The sequence below is a fragment of the Malaclemys terrapin genome, chromosome 5 (assembly GCF_027887155.1).
Source record: "Malaclemys terrapin pileata isolate rMalTer1 chromosome 5, rMalTer1.hap1, whole genome shotgun sequence".
NCBI lineage: Eukaryota > Metazoa > Chordata > Testudines > Emydidae > Malaclemys > Malaclemys terrapin.
Window position 1 is genome coordinate 113,863,490 of NC_071509.1, and position 15,672 is coordinate 113,879,161.

The 15,672-nt window shown below is 41.9% G+C and overlaps 1 protein-coding gene across 1 annotated transcript; it reads left to right on the plus strand.

Annotated features, from left to right (window-relative positions):
- Positions 1-349: 349 nt before the first annotated feature.
- RPL34 (ribosomal protein L34) lies at positions 350-6,686 on the plus strand. The gene is made up of 5 exons (XM_054030618.1): positions 350-379; positions 1,264-1,337; positions 1,421-1,520; positions 4,126-4,229; positions 6,560-6,686. The coding sequence occupies exons 2-5, from the start codon at positions 1,273-1,275 to the stop codon at positions 6,642-6,644; spliced, it is 354 nt and encodes a 117-aa protein (XP_053886593.1). The 5' UTR covers positions 350-379; positions 1,264-1,272; the 3' UTR covers positions 6,645-6,686.
- The last annotated feature ends 8,986 nt before the right edge of the window (positions 6,687-15,672 follow it).

A 15,672-nucleotide genomic window follows, 5' to 3' on the forward strand; every position in this document is an offset into this window, starting at 1 on the left:
ATCGCTGAGCCGGACTTGCCAGTCGCTTCCGGGAGCCGCCCAAGGTAAGCGCTGCCCAGCCAGAGCCCCCCCCCAATCCCTGCCCCAGCCGCGCTCGGGCCGGTGGCTGGGGACCCGTTGAGTGACGGGAGAGCGAGAGGCGGCCCAATAGTGGCGAACTGCGGGCTCCAGCCCAATCTTCTTCAACCCCCCGCGGGGAGAGACTCCCAGCCCGGCCAGTCGCTCCTTATTTTCCGTACAACATGGCGGCGCCCATGCCCCGCTCGATTGCCATAAGGAAGCTTGAGTAAACACGAATACTACTTCCGGGGTTTCTCGGTCACTATTTGAACTTTGACCCGCGCCTTTCCCCTTCCTCTTCCGGTCCCGGCGAGACCAGGTATGGTGGCTTCCATCTCCTGGCCTATATTGGGGAGCTGGTCCGATCCGCTTCCATCCGCGGATTGGGGGGTCTGGGCGGCCTGGGGCTGAGTTCCGGGCGGATACTGGGCTGTGGGGAGTCGCGGGAGGGCGGTATTGGGGAGCGGGGATTGGGTTGTGGCGTCGGGACCGCGGTTGGGGCTCGCGCCTGCTGGTTGCAGCGCATTCCCCGCACTCCTGCTGCGGCCTTGCGAGCCGCTGGGGCCATCGACAGGCCCTGGGGTTACGGGATGCTCCGGAGCTGGGTAGGGCCAGACCCACGGGGTGGGGGCGCCAGGTGGGGAGATGGGGAGTTCTGCTGCCTTCTAGTGACTCGTGTCAGAATGACCGGGGGAGTGATCATGGGGGTTCTGGGATGGACCTGGCGCAGTGGTGGTTACAGGACTGTCGCTTAATGGGCAAGAGACGGGGAGCAGGCAGTTCTGGGTGCTATGAAAGGTATAGGGGTTTGCAAGCTCTAAGTACATAAATGTTAACACACTGTGACTTCACAACATCTGAACATAGATTAACTTGTTTGTAGATGCGGATGCTTCCCCTCCTTTATAATGTGTTTTTGAGATTTAGAGGAGAAAAATGCGGAGACTCAGAGTTTATTATTGTTTTTATGTTTGTGGGATTAGTACTACATCTTTACTACTGACAGGTGTGAAACCTGAAGCATTCTACTGCCCATGTCAAACTTCAGTGTATTGGTGTTGCTAGGGCCATTAAAAGTAATATGATTCACTGATGATGTCACCTACTTCTTGTTGTCCAAATTACTACCACAGAAAAAAAATTAAACTTAGTGGTGAAAGATCGTTGTGAGTCTAATGCTCTTTCTCTCATTCTTTTATTTAGATATAAAAAATGGTTCAGCGTCTGACATACCGTCGTAGGTTGTCCTACAACACAGCCTCTAACAAGACCAGGCTGTAAGTAAGATTGGAGTTCCTGAGAGTTTATCTTTTTGAATCTGTTTTTTTACACTAATTGCCTGTTTCTCTGATGCACACAGGTCCCGGACACCAGGTAACAGGATTGTTTACCTTTATACCAAGAAAGTTGGCAAGGCACCGAAGTCTGCATGTGGTGTGTGTCCAGGAAGACTTCGTGGTGTAAGTATTACCTGGTCATTTTTGGTACCATGATCACATACTTCAGCTCCCACAGTTGCTGACTTGCTATGGGATATTTTTTTTCAGTTAAGTATTTTGCCTAGTGCTTTTCAGTCTTTAATTGGAGATGATACTTACTTCATGTGCGTGTTGTGAGGATTAGTTGTTAAACCTCTGAAAATTTAAAGCATTTAATGGATAGTGATGCTTTTTTTCTTAATTTTGGTGCTCATAATCCACAGCATCTGAGCCCCTTTATCTTAGGGCAGTGGTTCCCAAACTGGGGTTCGTGAACCCCTGGAGGTTCATGAAATGTTACAGGGGGTTCTCGGGGGGAAAAAATTCCCTAATGGCGGACAGAACTGTCCTTAGGGACCCCGGGCAGCACGGGACCAGCAGCCTCGGAGCCCCTGGGCTTCCAAGAGCTAAGCAGATCAAAGCAAGCATATCTATCACACTGAGGAGATTTAAACTTCAAGACTCCTTATAAGAAATGGAAAGGGAGGTGGATATTTTTTTGCTGTTTTTAAAATTAAATAGGCAGCTAGTATTGTTTTTAGAATTATTATGAAGAACAAGTTTAAGCTTTGTTGTACATGCGTTGTTTGCTTGAACTGCTCAAGACATGAATGCTTGTATAAGAGGAACTCTTTGAGTTGGCTTCTTGATACCTTCATGCTGTTTCACATCTGATACTTCTTGATGAAACATAGGAGCCTTGTCTTATAACAAGCTTATTCAAAGTGATACAAGTTACGAAAGTGAGATCTTGGAAGAGTGTTGCCATTTTCATAATGTAATAAAAATACTGCAATGATAAATAATAATTAATAATAAATAGTGTGTAATAAGCATGTCATAAAAACAAATTTCATATTTCCAAGATCACTGCTTTTATAATTTATACTCAGGTAAAGGAGAAAATCCCCGGAAATATTCTTTTTTTAGGAGGGGGTTCGCAAGACTTGACATTTTGGTGAAAGGGGTCACAGGTTGTTAAAGTTTGGGAACCACTGTCTTAGGGGATAAGTAGCAAATGCCCATGCCATAAAGTTGGGCATGGATAGGGTTAGAAGAATTCAGCTTTTGTGTTTTTTATAACTTTGGTGGATGATATTTATTTTAAGCGACTTTTTAAAAATTGATTTAAATTTTCAGTTGCACAAAATTATGGGGGTGTCAGACCATTATTTAATGACACTTCTAAGTTTTTAAGCAGCATTTTTCTTACTTTGTTTATCTGTAAATTTCAGTTATCAGTGGAAATATTTTTTCATTGGTTTGGATGGGGGGATGAAATTGCAGTTTACTGACATTTAGCCATAAAAATCTAAGCCTTGCTAGTCTAAATATAGATAACTATCAAAGGGATACTGTAGTAGGATACTTCATGATGTAGTTCTATGTGCAGATTGTGTACAATCAAAAGTGAGTTATAGTAATGACAATATTTATTTATTTATTTTTTTTCATATAGCAAAGGTATAACTTTGTTCTTACAGAAAGAAGGACGTTGATTTAATCTTTGCTAGGGAGGTTTCCAGTATATCACTAACTACCCTCTTCCTCTCCCTTCCCCCCCCCCCCCCCCCAAAAAAAAACCAACACCACCACTTTAAAGGGTTTGCAGGTTCAGTTGTAGCAGTGTGAAAAGTGACATTTTGAAGGACAATATCTATTCTAAAACTCATATTGTCCTCCTCTCTGACTCTACCATTTCCAAGTAATACCACCACCAACCTAGCTTGATCTGAATGGTGTGTCCATTGTATTTGATAGAAGATTGATATATTTGTAAAGAGAATATTTGGGGTTTTATTTTAATTTTTTTGTAAAAGAGGTTCTTACTTGTTTGTAGTACACGGACTGCTTGCTGGGGGTTGCCAGAAAGCTTGTTTGACCACATGATACCAACTCTCCTTATTTCTAGCGCGAAATGTCTTTAAAAGATAGCTAGTATGTAATGTCCAAATGTCATTTTTCAGTAAAAGCAATTGCAGTGCTTTCTACAGTATTATAAGTGATTCCAATTGATGTGGTCTACAGTATGATTGTTTGGTATAGAATATGTAAGGTGACTTGGAAGAGACACTGTCAGGTTACATGTATGTAATGCAAATTTCCTTAGTTATGTTATTAACACCACCACGTTGGGTTATTTAAAAAATGATAAAGTCTTAGAATTTACTTTTATAGTCTAATTCTCAGCTTCACTTCCAGGTTTTCATGCAGTATTTTGGTTGCAAACTCCACTGTAATATATACACACAAGCCCAAGCAATCTACTGACATTTAACTGCAAGTTTTCCACAATGCCTGTACGATTGGGAGAGATCTCGGACCAATAAATTATCAAAGTAGGGACTTTGTAGTAAGATATTTGTAGTGAAGAGATATTGCAAACAGCTGTATCTTGTAAAAGCGTATGTTGCACATTCAGCAACAGTTGACTTTTTTCAAGAGAAACTGCTCAACATGCTTGTGCTTAGTCTGAAGTGACACGCTTAAATGGTGTGCTTGATTTTCTTTTAATATGGCTAGTATCCAAAAAGTATACATGATTATTAATTACTCTGTATGACACTTCAGTTTTTGCTTCACATAGGTTCGTGCTGTGCGCCCTAAAGTCCTTATGAGGTTGTCAAAAACGAAGAAGCATGTTAGCAGAGCCTATGGCGGTTCCATGTGTGCAAAATGTGTCCGTGACAGGTAAATTTAAAAAAAGCTAAGCAACTTTGTCATAAATATTGGTCAAAATCTGTGTGTATAATACATCGTATTAGCAGTAACACATTTTTCTTCTTCTAGGCCAAAATTTTCAGACCTGGGTGCTTAACATTCTTTTTAACAATATATTTCTCTTGACTGACTTGAAATGGGTAAAGATGGGGCTGTGAAACTCATCAATGATGTAATAATGTAGATGCATTTATATGTACAAAATCTTGTCTCCTGGATTCCAACTAGTTCCTGCTTTTACTATCTTTTTTTTTTTTATAAAGGTTTTAGATTCTTCATTGTAATTTGCCATCAAATATCATGATGTCCCTTCTGTATAAACCTGAACTTTGAGTTCTATCCTGAATACTGATTGATAGAGGAGAGAGGTATAGTTATTTAAGGAAAGCATTAATGTCAAAACTGACCCTGTTTAAAAGTATGACACTAGTTAAACTATCTACAGTTCACTGTCTTTCTTAGGGCTAAATTGGCACTGCTGTGATCAGTGCAGCAGCATTGATTTAGTGAGTCTGGTTAAGACATGCTAAGTTGATGGGAGAGTGCTCTTCTATCCACTTTTGTAATCCACCTCAAGAAGAGGCAGAAGCTATGTAACTTACATGGACTTAGCGCTTTAGTGAAGACAAGCCCTTACTCTGCATACATAGCAGATTTTCTTACAACTCAAGTATTTTAAATAGTTCTACCTGTCTTGTGTGAACTGTGACTAAGAATAGATATAAGTTGAAGTGGTTGGCTTTTTCATGCTGTTCACTGAACCCAAGTCCTGATAATTATTGTCCCTGTTATCTGCACACTAAGCATCTCAGCATTGATGTAATGGCTTTCCCATATGGATAAATTTTACACTGCACACTAGACTAAGGCCATCTTAATTAATTTTATAGCAGAGTGCCAATGTGTATTAGCCATGTGATAGACAGATATAACAAAAAGGTCCCTGGTGTGAAGAGCTTTGTCTATGTACGTGTTAGACAAATTTGATTCCAGATCTCCACAGTTAAAAGGTTAACATGCTATTCCCTGCCTGATCTGTACTATAACCATTGCTAGCAATTTTTTACTTTTGAGTACTTTAAAAACTGAATTGAACAGATTTGTGGAAGACATCTGGTGTGTGATGGACATAATGCTTAGTTCAAAATTTTCCATGCTAAATGCCCCCCACAGCTTGTTGAGGATGCTAGCAAGTCCACCTGTGTTTAATTCATCTATATAAAAGTTTTATTTTGTGACTAAGCCAGCCTACTACAGGTGTGAATGCTGTGAAAAGCAGCTTTAGCACGTGAAATGTGTATCTTTAAGAATAAAGGTAGCTTGATATGGAAAAAGGTGATAGTTCTGCACAGTTCAAAAATTTTTTTATTAAGGGTGAAGCATTGATATTCATGACAGCTTGAAGGTTGTTTTGCTACTGGGTTACAAAATGATTCTCTGTATCACGTAAATAAATCTGCATATGGCACTGGAGGGAGTTGCTGCTGCTAGTGGAGGGAGAAAAGATCCTGACTACCATGCAGAAGGAGAACAGGGGTTCTGGGCAACAGGAAGGAGCCACAGACAGGGCGTCAGTGTAACAAATGTCTGCTGCCATGTGGCAAGGCACACTCCTAGTATTCTTTATTTTTGGGGTGGGTCTTATATCTATATAATTAGGGATGGGAGGAGTATTTGTACAGGCATGGATTTGAGAATCAGATTAATCCCGTCAGTAGTATTTAAACTTGCTTAGGCTAACAGCAGCTTTTTTAATGAGATTGTTAAACTACACTTCCATGTCATTTAACCACCTTTGTATTAAATAGTAACTAGAAATATTCATATGGTATATTTGTGTTTGGGTATGGCAAACCATCAAGAAAGCTGTCTGATGACTTAAGTGTTCGATCTTTTTAGGCTTGAGATCCTCTACATGACCATGTCTAGCCTACAAAAATAACCACGTTTAAACATGACTGTGGCCTCTGTGTGCATGAAGGGGGTGGGGGGGGGGGGTAATCATATAGGGGGAACTGTTTTAATCCTGAAATACCTAGGCCTTTGCAGTTTTCTGACAAAAGTTTTTTCTTGGCAGAGTGGGCAGAAAAAAACATATGAGACCAAAAGCATTTTAAAATTCAGATGGTATGCATGTCATATTTCAATAGTCTTGGGAATGGTGAAGAGTGCAAGTAGAAAAGTTTAAAACTAGGTTTTAGGTATCATTTTGTGCTTAATAGCTGGGTTTGGAGAAATGTGTCTAATATCAAAGCAGAGTTTATATATTAGAGCTAATGAAGGCTTTTTCTCCTCCCTAGAATCAAACGAGCTTTCCTTATTGAGGAGCAGAAGATTGTTGTGAAAGTGTTGAAGGCACAAGCACAGAGTCAGAAATCTAAGTGAATCTCTTTGTATTGTCTGCCTAATAAATGAAAATTCAACTTTTCTTGTGTCCTCTACCATTCTACACATCTTCGCCATCATTCTACACATCTTCGGTCAAAGCTAGAAAGCATCTTCACCATAAGACTTGCTAAATGCAAAAATAACCTTTTAGTTCAGTGTTCTAGTGTAGTCTTCACTCACAAGTCAAGATGTTCTCTGTTGTAGTTTTCACAGCCATTGTAGCTACTCTGTGAAGAGCTTTAAAGTCACTGCACAGACCAGATATGCAACTTTTTAATGATCACTCAAATCTCTGTGCATATAGGAAGAATGAGTTTTCACTTTGCCCCAACTCAGCCCTCTCTTCATGTCCCCGGCCTGCCACAGTACAAAAGGGTCAGAGAGCTTCAGAATTCCTCTGCAATCTGAATGTAGTTGAGATGGGAATGAGTTTTGCTGAACAGGGATCTCACGTTTGTTCCACTAGGCCAGCCGGTGGGGAGAAGAGTTTTGTAGCACTGAGGGAGGAGCTGCTTAAGTGGCTGGGGGATGTCCTCCAATGTAACTTGTTACACAGCTCCTCATCAGCAAGTTGGAACGTGTCATTGATCCTCCACTCTGAATAAAATTTTGTGATTTTTACTGCTACTGTTAAATTCAGGTAACTACTACCATTTCCCAAAGTGTGGTGACTGGAGAGATGACTGGTTACAGGATGCTAGCTCTATTTGTAACTGATTCTGCAGACAGCCCAGAGATAAAGAAACAAGGAGGGTGAAACCTAACTTTCTGTACTGGCTGCCACAGAGGGAAATCAAGATTTACTCTGAACCAGTAAGATAGGAGCTGTTGACCAGCTGACTGGATAATACATCCAGGGAAGCAGCAGCAGGTCCAACCATGTTCAGATATCACACAGTGCAATATAAGGTCAGCACACCTATGGTGCTCAGGAGTGTGAGGTTTTCACACCCGAGCGTTGTAGCTATGTATAATTATATTTTAAGTGTAGACCAGGCCTGATTGAAAAGCAAAACAGTGAGCCCCTGATTTTTAAATGTTTTTAACTTTCTCCGCTCGGTGTTGCAAGGCCCAAGTAACATGTCCAAGTCTCATTTTTCAAAAGCGACTTGGGGTACATACATATAGCAAAAAACACTAAACAAAACTGTGGCAGCGAGTCTCAGCCCAGCTCAACTGACTCAGGCTCATACTGCAGGGCTAAAAATAGCAGTCTAGATGTTCCTGCTTGGGCTTCAGGTGGATTCTGAAACCCAGTGAGGGAGAAGAGTCTTAGAGCCCAGGCTCCAGCCCAAGCAAGAATGTCTATTTTTAACCCTGTACTGTGATCCTGAGTCAGTTAGTCTGGGATTCTGAGAGTCATTGCTACAGGGTTTGTTGCAGTATAAATGTACTCAGGCACCTAGGTACCTGTCATTGGAATATAGGACTTAGCCATTCAAATCACTTATTCCTTGCACACTCCTATGTTCCAGTGACACCTAGGGGACTAAGTCCATTTTTAAAATGGGACTTGGACATGTAATACTTAATTAGGCCTTGCAACACTGAGCAGAGCAATGCTTGATACCTTTAAAAATCTAGACTTGAGTGACTAGTCTCCAAAGGAATGCAATATTCTGTTAAGACAAGTAAAATAAACTAAATACTCTAATATTGATTTTTACAGTGAGACTTGTAGTTGCCATAATGTAACAAAGCGGGAAGGGTGGAGAAATGGTTTCCACATTGGAGAAACTCCTGCATGTGGTCACAAGCCAATGCATGACCACAGGCTAGGAGTAGCTTTCTCACTAGCTGCAATTTATCTAGTAGTAAAATATACAACTTTCCTTTTAAAGGTGATCTCTAAAGAGAAAAATGGGCTTGTGCATTTTTGCTTTTTTTCCCCTGTTAAAATATCCTTAAATAATACCTAGCTCTTATACAGTGCTGTTCAGCAGTAGATCGCAAAGGAGGTGAGCACTATCCCTATTTTCCAACTGTTTTTTTTCCCTTCTTGCTTTTACCTTAGTAATTCTAGTTCTGTCTATGCTAGAAGACTATGATTTACAAAAAAAAAGTCAAAAGGGCACAAGCCCAATTTTATTCAGCTGTAAGCTGCCTTTAACAGCTCTTCCTTAAGGGCAAAGAACCCTTAATTCTGCCTATACTGTAACCAGCCAATATTCAAATATGGAAGGGGAAGAAATAATTTAATATTAAAAAACTGACTAAGGGGAATTGTCCTCTGTTTTGAAGAGGTCCTCAGTATCATTCGTTGCTCACTATTCTCCCAGTGTTACAGACCTCAGCCATGGTCACTTTCATGGAGAAACAAAGATAGGTCTCCGTTTAAAATTCCTGAATAGCTTGGTGGGGTATTAACAGAAGAGGTGAAACAATCTCTTTCCCCAAGAGAACTGCCTTTTCACCTGCTAAGGCAATGAAAACAGTTTTGTTAACATTCTCAAACTGAATAACCATACAGCTATTTAGACTGTAAGCTCGTCAGGGCAGGATGCTTTATTATATGTTAGTACAGTACCTAGCAATGACTGAGAATCAAAGACCATTTAAACAGCACTAGCTCCACCATCTCCAAGCCAGCTTGGAATGTGTTTTTAAAGGCTATAAAATACTAGAAAGATCTTGCCCTGGGATTGTAACATTAACTAAATTGTCTGAGCAGCAGAGTGTTAATATACTAAAGTTAAGTTTTCAAAGTTGAAGTTCGTATTCATGGTCTTTCTGTAATACAACTGCATCAGCTCTGCAATATGCTGAAAAGAATTGATTTCAGACAGAAAGGGAAATGAAGACAGGTGTTTAATCTACCCCATAAGTGGTTTTTCAATTAGATATGATTCAACATGCTTGATTTACATTGTCTGTTAGATTAGATTTCCTTTAGGGCTCTTGGGAGTGGGGGAAGAATGGTAGGAAAGGAGTTGATATTCATGGTGAGCTTCCATTTTGGTTTGTATAACATCTTCAATTTAATTATTGCTAAATAATGAACAGGCAGAAAGCAGTGGAATTAGGCAATTTGCTCTGAACCAGAGTAGGGGGAGGGAGGGAGTGTTGGAAGGAAAGAAAAGAAACCAATTATAAAAATGAAATTTGAATGAACAACAAGGGCAACTAAAATCTTAGTGTCCATGTGCGATAGCCTGGCTTGCGGCAAAAATAAAAATCCAGTCATTAGACAAAGTATCAGGGAAATGATAATAAGGCTGTTAGATCCGTGTGTTGTGTGGTTTTTTTTTTACATTGATGACAGACTCAAAGCAGACAGTTGCAATTTAGCTATCAAGGCAGTTTTTACAGGTGTGATGTGCCTCTTAACTAGCAATGTCTTCAAGGTAGTCACTAGATTCAATTATTTAGAGAGACAAGGTATGTTTTCTTTTAGAGCAAGCCTGCTAAACACTGACAAATAACCAAAAATAAGTGGTTGACAGTGGGGCTTAGGTTTCATGTACAAGCTTTATTGCTTCACCTATGGAGTCAAATTATGACTACTGAATACTAGCAATATTCCTATTTACAGATGTATAAGACGACATGATCCCTACCCTGATCCTTACCATTATCCTGCTGTCAATTAGAGTTTTGACACTAACTTCAGTAGGAGTTGGAGCAGGTTGTAATTTACATGGTGATGGTAGAAATTGCTTTTGTGTGTGTGGAATTGCCTGCTTAAAGTCCAAATTGTAGGTCCATTAAGGGATTTGTCACTGCATTAGTTTCCCCTAGAAAAACACAGGGTCTTCCTCAATTTAATGGGGTTGCAAATACATCTCAACAGGGTTGGCTCTATGTTTTTTGCTGCCCCAAGCACGGCAGTCAGACGGCCTTCGGCGGCATGCCTGCGGGCGGTCCGCTGATCATGCAGATTTGGTGGCATGCCTACGGGAGGTCCGCCAGTGCCTCAGTGTCCCCACTGCCGAATTACCGCCAAAGCCGCAGGACCGGCGGACCTCCTGCAGCCATGCTGCCCCCGCAGCTTGCCGCCCCTGCATCTCAAGGAAGTAGAGATTATTTTTTTCTCTTCATGTTGATGATTAAAGGACAGTGATAATATTGGAAATGAATCAAAATCAGAATTAGTTTCAATTGCAGTATTGACATTTGTATCCTTTATTTCACCTTCAATATTACCTGCTCTTCTTTTCCCACAATTTAAAAAAATAAGATCACCTGCACATGCCAAACTGCATTTGATTAATTGTGGGCAGAAGCATGTAAGCATGCTATAAATATTCAGATGGGCTTAATGCACTAGATATTTCCTTTCATCCAAATTTGAGACATCTTTTTGATAAAATGTATATTTCTCCACCCCCAGCTCTTAGTCTCTGGTAGTTCTGACAGTGCCATCATCCTTCCTCTCAAACAGGACAGTAACCTGGAAGTTATTTTTGACTACTTCCTCCTTTTTGGTCCACAGATCCAGCCTACCTCCAAATCTGCTGATGTTTCCTCCATAACATTTCCAAGCCAGGACACTTTTTTCTCTACAGCTAGCTAAAACACTTGTCTAGGCCCTCATTATCTCACATTCTGACTACTGCAATCACCATCTCCCTGGCCCACCTTGTTCCCATCTAGTCCTTATGAAACATAGTTACTAAGATCGTCTTCCTTGCCTGTTGCCCCAATCATCTCACCTCACTCTTAGAATTGTCCATTGGCTCTCTTTTAGTTTCCAATTCAAGTTGTTTAATCCCAAGATCCTTCACAGCGCATGCTGGGCCTTAGGACTTCAACCCCATGGGACGTGCCGGGGCTCTGGGAAATAATCTTTGAGAATTTAAGCCCTGCTGGTAACACATACTTTTGATTGAGGCTACATTATACTGGGAGTTGTACAGAGAAAAGAGAGAGTAATAACTTTTGATCTCATCTTACCTGGGTCAGATTTGAATGAATGACCTAGAGGTGAAAGGCTTTAGAACTAACCTCCAGTCCTCTGAAGAATCCTGTTTTCCCACTGTTCCCAAAAATGTCTTTCAGTATATTGCTATCCTCCTCTGATACTTGAGTTAGTCCTCTTTCCTTCATTGGCCCAAGTAGTCTTTTACTGTGCTAGCTCCCAGTATTTTCCTTTTCTTAAGATCTGCATCTTATTTTTCTGAGCAAATGCTACAACAATCTCTCCTGGGAACATCCAGAATATGTTAACAGATGGAAAAACATGTAAGATTAAATTACTGTGGACACAATTACTTTAAAAGAGTACGCCTACCATGCTGTGGCCACCTCAGTCAACTACAGCTTAAAATATATCAATTTAAAATAATATATCAAAGTAGTTGGTGATGAAACAAAACAAAGACTTTTAACTAAGCAGATCAGGACTAGTTTCACCTCAGTTATGTTCTATTATTTAAATCTATTCAGAGACAGCAAAAAATTCAGCTTATTAAGACTGGAATTTCCATTGTATGGGGTTTACTGCCCTAGAGGTATAGCTATCCTTGCCTGTTAGGAGAAACTGCTGGGCACCACAAGTCTCCAGCTCTGTGCTCTCTTCCCAGCCCCACAGTAGCACTGAACAGTGCACACCTTTGTGTACTGTCCATAACATAGTACAGTGTCAAACATGGGGAAGAGAGAGATCACAGCAGTAAGGAATGGGGAGAAAAACAAAGAGAAGAGATGTGGGGAGAACTGCAGAGAAGAATGAGAACTGAGAAAAAAGAAGTGGGAAATAATTGTGAGGGTAGTGAGGAGATGAATGAATAAAGTTGTAACATAAAGGGCAATAAGAAAGAAAAACAGAAGGGTGTGGGGGGGGGGGAACACCACAAGAAGGAAAAATGAGAGGACAGAAAGAAAAGGCCAGGAAAAAGAAAACAAATGTGACCTCAGGTACGCTAGAAGGACTAGGCACAGTGCCACTGTAAGAGCGAGTTCAACCATAAAATGTTGGGAACCACAATCTTAAATGTAAATGTGAGATATGATTACCTAGTTGAATGTGATGGTTCATTGATTTCTTTCTAAACTCCACAGTCAGTAGCAACTTTTTCTAGAATATCTTTATTTAATAGTTTTACATATGGCTTTGATCTGCACTATTTGCAACACACAAAAGTAGCTTGTATTATTTATTTTTAATTTTGTGACTTTGTGTGATGGTTCTTGGGGTACCCAGGAGTCTGAGTCACCTTGTTACCCCCTGCCTTCAGCTGAGGGAATCTTGCCTATGCCTGGCTGGGTATCAATTCTCGAATAGCACCAGCTTTCAGCTACTCAAGCAATCTCCTCTGGACTATGCCAGACTTGTCTTTGTTGGAGGTTAACAATAGATGCATCCCAGTTCCCAAGTGCCTTTGCATCATTCCCCAGCGATATCCTGGCATTGGCTATTCACAGAAATCCCAGCTCCTTTGCCCACGTAAAATCACATAGCACTTATGATCACTTATAATAAAACAAATGTGGGTTTCGTTAAGAAAGAATATAGATTCTCCTAGAAACAAGAGAGTGTGCTGGAAACAACCAGATACAATACAAAACAAAATCTGCTCCTATAAAATGTCACAGATGCCCAAAGACAGTACTGGACATGATAAATGCAAACCAAATAAGTCTGCAGTCAATTACAACCTATAGCAGGGGTGGGCAAATGTTTTGGCCCGAGGGCCACATCTGGGTATAGAAATTGTATGGCGGGTTCAGGAATGCTCGTGAAATTGGGGTTGGGGTGTGGGACGGGATGAGGACTCTGGCTGGGGGTGCGGGCTCCAGGGTGGGGCCAGAAATGAGGAGTTCAGGGTGCGGGAGGTGGTGCCAGGCCCCTAAAATTACTCGTATTCAAGCAAGATCAATGGCAATCAGTCAGAACTATGTAATACAAACATTCAAATTAACATCAAGTTGACTGAGCCCCTGTTAAAAAAAAATGCTGCATAGCTGGATTCTTTTTATTTACCTTCTTATCTTTAAGGCTTTAGGGTTCACATGCAGAGGGGTGACACACACACCCCTACCCCCTCCCACACACACTCCCGTACACCTCTCTCACACAGGGGAGGTGACTGACTTACCCGACCCTCCCTGCCTGGCGCTCTCCGCCCTCCATGTTGGGCTGGGCCCCCGGGACGGACCCGCCTCTTCTGGTACTTGGTGTGATGTTGCACTGTGAATTTAATGTGACTGGAATATGCTTCATGCAAAAGGTCTCTTTTAAGGTATCATTACAAAGCTTATAATCTACGGAGTGTGGTGATGCTATTTGAATAAATGTATCACTCTTGTATCTGAAACTAGAAATATGAAATATAACTCTGAGGTCCTATTGTAATTATGCGAAGTGTGGGCTATTAATGGTGGTTTGGAATCTTGATGGCTCCCATTAACCAGGACAATTGACTGTAGATGGCGCTGTTTATTTGAAAGTCTTCCTGTGTGTCAGGATGAAAGAATGAAGGCTTGTGGACTCTCAGGACATGTGACCATGTCACCTGGTACTGGAATCCATCTTAAACCTGGTGCGTTTCCATTTAGAAGGAGTGGTGGGGATCCAGAGAGACAAAAGATTCCCTCCTTATGCCAAAGCTATAAAAGGGGGTGGAACAGAACAAAGGGGGCTGCAGTCATGAGAAATCCCCTAGCTACCACCTGAGCTGGAATAAGGACTGTACCGGGAAAGGACTGGGTACAGACTAGAAAGGAGTCTAGTCTGTGAAAGAAGCCTACTGAAACATCTCTGAGGGTGAGATTTCATCTGTATTCAGTTGCCTACTGTATTAGGCTTAGAGTTGTGTGTTTGTTTTATTTTGCTTGATAATTTACTTTGTTCTATCTTATCACTTGGAACCACTTAAATCTTACTTTTTTATAGTTAATAAAATCACTTTTACTTATTAATTAACCCAGAGTAAGTAAGTAATTACTGGGGGAGCAAACAGCTGTGCATATCTCTCTATCAGTGTTATAAAGGGTGGACAATTTGAGTTTACCCTGTATAAGCTTTATACAGAGTAAAATGGATTTATTTGGGGTTTGGACCCCATTGGGAACTGGGTGTTTGGGTGCTAGCGACAGGAGCACTTATTAAGTTGTTTTCAGTTAATTCTGCAGTTTGGGAGCATGTGGTTCAGACCCGGGGTCTGTGTTGGAGCAGACTGGAGTGTCTGGCTCAACAAGGCAGGGTTCTGAAGTCCCAAGCTGCCAGGGAAAATGGGCTCCGAGGTAGTCTCAGCACATCAGGCGGCAGTCCCAAAGGGATTTCTGTGACCCAACCCATCACACTTGGCACCACGTCTTCTTGAGGCAATACGTGGGGAGGCATGCAGGGTCACATGCCCATTTCTGCCAGGATACACAACAGAATATGGTCAGCAGCAGCCTTTTGGCACCCTTCGGGAAGGAAGGGATGGGAGCTGCTCCCAACTGCAGGGGAGGAGGGAAAGGGATGACCTGACCAATGTCTTTGCAAAGCTCAGGCCAACAACAGGACCCGCCAGCAGGGCCATCCTTAGGATTTATGGAGCCCTACGAAGTATTATTAAACTGGTGCTCGAGGACCCCCAGCAGAACACCTCCTCATTGCTGATACACCTAGCTCTGTATGCAGCAGACGCTACAGCAGCCTGAGGCAATGGGGGGAGGAAGAAGGCAGCAAAGTATACCAAGAGACCCAGTGGCAGAGAGTCACAGTTCCCCACAGGGACCCCTGCACCCTTTCCCTCATGCAGAATGCGCCGTGCCGGTGCATCCGGCTCTGTGAATACGGCCCCTGCCTAAGGAGACTGCAGCACACACTGGGTGTGCGGGAGCCGACCTGCTCTTACCTGCTGTTCTGGTGGTGCCCACGATTTTGGGTGCCCTATGCAGCCACGTATGCTGTCTATGCCTAATGACGGCCCAGCCCACCAGTGCCGATGGGGGCGGGGTGCAGAAAATATGCGACAACTTGCCCATTTTTAAGAAAAAGTTGGGACACCTGCAGGAGAGCTTAAACATGGCAGTGTCCCTTTAAAAATGGGACGTCTGGTCACCCTACCTAACAAAGCTTGCTTCACCCAAACTT